The sequence below is a fragment of the Nansenia antarctica genome (assembly GCF_963989245.1).
Source record: "Nansenia antarctica genome assembly, chromosome: 15".
NCBI lineage: Eukaryota > Metazoa > Chordata > Actinopteri > Argentiniformes > Microstomatidae > Nansenia > Nansenia antarctica.
This window is the reverse complement of record NC_137685.1, coordinates 925,479-930,352: the sequence shown is the minus strand read 5'-3', so window position 1 is coordinate 930,352 and position 4,874 is coordinate 925,479. Positions and strand designations below refer to the sequence as shown.

Genomic DNA, 4,874 nt, shown 5'->3' with positions numbered 1-4,874 from the left:
ACAGGAACACTAGTGTTTCCTACGGGTTATACTAATATTCATCATTATCTTTAGTATGGTTGTCACATGCGTCACACATTCAGTACAATACAATAATGTAAATTGTTGAATACTTATTGTATAGTATCTGCAAAACGTTTTGTCTTTGTTAAAGAATGACTTGGTTAACAAAGTGCACCTTTATTGTAACTTAATTTGTTGTATCAAATGTAATTGCAACTACAGTGTCTTGTTTCTCAGAGTTTTGGTGATTATAACACCAAAAGTTTTTCTTCTAATATGTCTTTAATTTAACTAAGAGTATTTCAATCATGTGAGGCACAAAATAAAATAAATAAAATAAAATAAATACATTTTAAATAAATAGCTGAAGCAAGACCACTAATCCCTTGTTAGAAACATTGTCAGACATCTAACTTGCAAACTGGGAAAGGATCTCTGGATGATGTTTTTGTTATGGGAATATGGTATGGTTATGGCTTCATAATAGAACTAAATGATCAACATTCCAAACATCACATTGGCAAAGTGATTGCATTAAAATAAAAAAAATACCATGATAATGAAACCTATCCCATGATGATGTTTCATGTGATTTATCATGTGTTTGATTGCATCAGATAAACATCTGGTTTCCATGAGGACCTGAGAGGACCCTGCCATGAGGACCATGAGGACCCTGCCATGAGGACCTGAGAGGACCCTGCCATGAGGACCCTGCCATGAGGACCATGAGGACCCTGCCATGAGGACCTGAGAGGACCCTGCCATGAGGACCATGAGGACCCTGCCATGAGGACCTGAGAGGACCCTGCCATGAGGACCATGAGGACCCTGCCATGAGGACCTGAGAGGACCCTGCCATGAGGACCCTGCCATGAGGACCATGAGGACCTGAGAGGACCCTGCCATGAGGACCCTGCCATGAGGACCCTGCTGCCATGAGGTGTCTTATTCTGCTTGTGGTGAGGAAGGAAGTGCTGCTCCAAAAGATAACCCCAGTTTCTCCAATACAATGACCATCAGCCTGAATGTGTGTGTGTGTGTGTGTGTGTGTGTGTGTGTGTGTGTGTGTTGGTATGTCACTCTCTCTGTCCGGTAGAACTGAACATCATAGAACATCATACATACGTAGAACATCATGATTGATGCCTGATGGAAATAATTTCCGTCCACAAGATATTTCACATCGATTCAATCTTCATCTTTCTCCTAAACATTTTGGGATTACTAATTACCAAATCATGATCAAGAATTCAGGACATTCTTTAATTTATATGGAATTGGCTGATAGTACATACACAAAGTACTTTGAGTTGCATTTATGTACGAAAGGCGCTATATAAATAAAGTTTTACTTACTTACTTACTTACACACATGGAAACAACACATATATAACGTACATATTGTCTTTCCACAAAGCCTAAAAGAGCAAATAGTCCATTTAATGGATGATGCAGCAGGATTACTCTCAATCTCTCAATCTATTCACAAGGACGACAAGAGACGAATGTTAAAGTCAATGTAGTGAGGCGACTGCTGCGTGTTCCTCCCCCCTCGCCTGCCTTTGACTGGCTGTGTCTGTGGCTGTGTCCGTGTCTGTGTCCACCTCCAGCTTCTCTGTGCTGGGTCTCTCTGTGCTGGGTCTCTCTGTGTTGGTTCTCTTGGCGTGTTTGACAGGTTTCCTAGCAGAGTTGTACTGTTGGATGGCCTGCAGGATATCAGGAGCGGTCCAGTGTTGGCGGGTCAAGGCTTCTGGCAGAGTGAAAGGCCCGTCTCGCGTGCGCCGTACTCCCTTACACACCGCTGTGCTGTGCAGTTCCAAGCCCACCTCATGCAGGATTTTGCGGAGGTACCTCTGTGTTTCATTCCAACACTGCACCTCTGCAGGAGGGACAGACATGTGATAAGCAAACTATCAGAGCATCAACTTGAAAGAAACGTCTATTAAATTAAGTCCTTGCACATGTATGCGTGTGAGTAAATGTGCAAGTCTGTGGGTTTATGTGTATCTGGGTTCATCCAGGGTAATGCCAGTGGAGGCTGGAGGCGGTAGAAATCAGAGCGTAATACCCTTCCTCATTCCATCATTACAATGTCGCCATCCTCCGATTTCTACCTCCTCCAGCCTCTCCTGCGTTATACATGTGAAACTGTCATAGTTACCCAGGCTGAAGTGGGGCGGGTCGAAGGTTAAGCAGCGCAGGCCGATCATGATAGGGGGAGAATTCTTGTCTGGGCGTAGCGCTCCCTCTGCAGCCAGCTCATACGCCTCCTGAGAATCCATGTCCACATGAGAGTGTCTGCAAGAGAACCATGGTTACTACTGGTTACTACTGGTTACTACTGGTGATTACTGGTTATTATTTTAGAACGCATCATTGTAATCTATATCATCCCTGGCTGCTAGGAGAACACAGCCTTGGCTACCTAGCTACCTGACACCCCTCATTACATGAGGTTCTAGTCATCACCAAACAAGATCTGAGGACAGGTTAGTTCCTGAGGTTCCTTGAGTCAGAACTGTAGCATTCTGTCTCATGAAAGACAAAGAGAGAAAGGTTGAACGTACACCAGCAGGGCCTTCTGATGGGCCCCCTGCATCATGGCCAACACTCTCTCCAGCTTGTCCCGGGTGACGTGACCTGGTGACACATAAGAGATGGGAATGAAGTTAGTTACAGCATTTCAAAAGTATACAAGTACATGCTGTAAATGATCTGCTTTTCTGTAAGGTGCAAAATAAATAAAAAGAATAAAAGGAGTTGCATTACCATACGTGGATCTCTCTATGATTCTGCCTGTATGAGAAAAGTTGTCTGTTGCCGTACCAAATTCCCCCTCCAGTGTGTAATCCTGTAACACAGTTTCAACCATAATCAGGACATATATATATAATACATCATAAACATTCCAGCCGTGTTACGACCATTTCACTTTTAATCTTAATATTAACAGAACAGACAATATGAATCTATACTGACCCTGGTGACAGGTGTTCTGTAGAGGTCAGTCAGAGCCTTGTTTCCCTGTCCAACCCCGAGAACTGAGGACAGAACAGATGTGAGGTACAAGCAGAAAGGCCACGAGTCATAACCCATATATGACAGTAATGATGTGCATATCTCTCTGCAGTAAGGTTTAGTTTATCTGAATGTGGATCTAACAGAAAGCCACACCTAGAACTCCAGAGGAGAACGCATCCAGCCGGTGTCCCACTCCGACACGTATCTGCTGGAACTCAGGTCCGCTCACTGGAGGTGGAGGGAAAAAACAAAGAAAAGATGTCACTGAAGGCCTCTGCCCCCGTTCTTGAGATCCTGTCCCCTAATTGACTGATCTCTCTGTGATGTTAACAAGCCCTGTTAACATATGAATGTGTTGATGACTTCCTGTCAACGATCATTCAAATGAGCCAATTAAGAGTTTGTGATCATGTCAATTCTGACATTTGATTTATCGTGTTTTTCAACGGACACATTTCTCTCTCTTGGGCTACAGCTTAGGTCACAACACTGGCACATCTGAACAGGCCACTTCAGAGAGAACCTGAACACAGCAGCTCACCCAGCGGGTGGTCTGTCAGCGAGGGGACGGAGGCAGCAGAGAGGCTGAGCCCCTTCACCCCCCCAACCCCGCAGCCTGGCCCGGCCACGAACCTGACATGGGGCCGCGGAGGAGCAGGCGGGGCGGCGTTTATACCTGAGGGAGGGAGACAGACACACAGGGAACATGGGAACATTGTAACATTATAACATTGTAACATTGGAACATTGGAACATTATAACATTGTAACATTGTAACATTGTAACATTATAACATTATAACATTGGAACATTGGAACATTGGAACATTATAACATTGTAACATTGTAACATTATAACATTGTAACATTGTAACATTGTAACATTGTAACATTATAACATTATAACATTATAACATTATAACATTGTAACAGTGTAACATTGTAACATTGTAACAGTGTAACATTATAACATTATAACATTGTAACATTGGAACATTGGAACATTGTAGGACTGAACATCATTATGCTGCAGAACATCAACGTGCCGTTGCATTGCAACATTGACCGCAGCGCCATGCAGAGCCATTATCACACATTATTATTATATTATTATTATTATAACACATTATCACCTTTGAGGAGGTTTGTCTCAATTGTGTCCCGGACAAGTTTCCAGTGCACCCCGGCAGGTTTGTAGATGGAAAACAATCCTTCTAGTTTGCGAAATGCACGAAGAGATGCCGTCGTCATACCGCCGGATGTTCACAGCTGTTTGATCGCTTTAAATGTCACATAAACATTTACAAACTAACAATATTTGGTATCAAAAATCACGATGACATTGTTGACATTCTTACGCCGGACATGTGGGGCTGTCATGCAATGCGCAAGCGCGAGGACTAATGCGACACTTCAACACTTCTGTCGGGCTCTGCTGCCCCCTACCGGGCAGGAGCAGGTTTAGCAATATAAACTATTGGTAATTATGAATAAGGGTTGAACTGTCTTTTGAAAATATGAAGTGCAAAATCTTTCACCAGTTAATTTGTTACCAAGCTAAATACTGAGTACGTGTATGGTTGTGAAAAATGCAATAAAACGAAATGTAACCAAATGCTTCTTTCTTCTTTAAATATTTTGAGTATGTGTGTGTGTGTGTGTGTGTGTGTGTGTGTGTGTGTGTGTGTGTGTGTGTGTGTGTGTGTGTGTGTGTGTGTGTGTGTGTGTGTGTGTGTTTGTGAGAGAGAGAGAGAGAGAGAGAGGACACACACATTTTAAATGCTTTATTTATGTCCACATACATGTACAATTCACACTAAATGATGATAACACTGGATTTGACAGATA

The 4,874-nt window shown here is 42.9% G+C and overlaps 1 protein-coding gene across 1 annotated transcript; it reads right to left on the bottom strand.

Moving 5' to 3' along the window:
- Positions 1–1,350: 1,350 nt before the first annotated feature.
- On the bottom strand, positions 1,351–4,349 carry trub2 (TruB pseudouridine (psi) synthase family member 2). The gene is made up of 8 exons (XM_080545709.1): positions 4,160–4,349; positions 3,569–3,703; positions 3,181–3,255; positions 2,986–3,047; positions 2,776–2,857; positions 2,574–2,646; positions 2,168–2,304; positions 1,351–1,885 (listed from the first exon to the last, which is right to left on the bottom strand). Exons 1-8 carry the CDS (start codon positions 4,275–4,277, stop codon positions 1,521–1,523), a joined length of 1,047 nt encoding a protein of 348 aa, XP_080401835.1. The 5' UTR covers positions 4,278–4,349; the 3' UTR covers positions 1,351–1,520.
- Between the last annotated feature and the right edge of the window lie 525 nt (positions 4,350–4,874).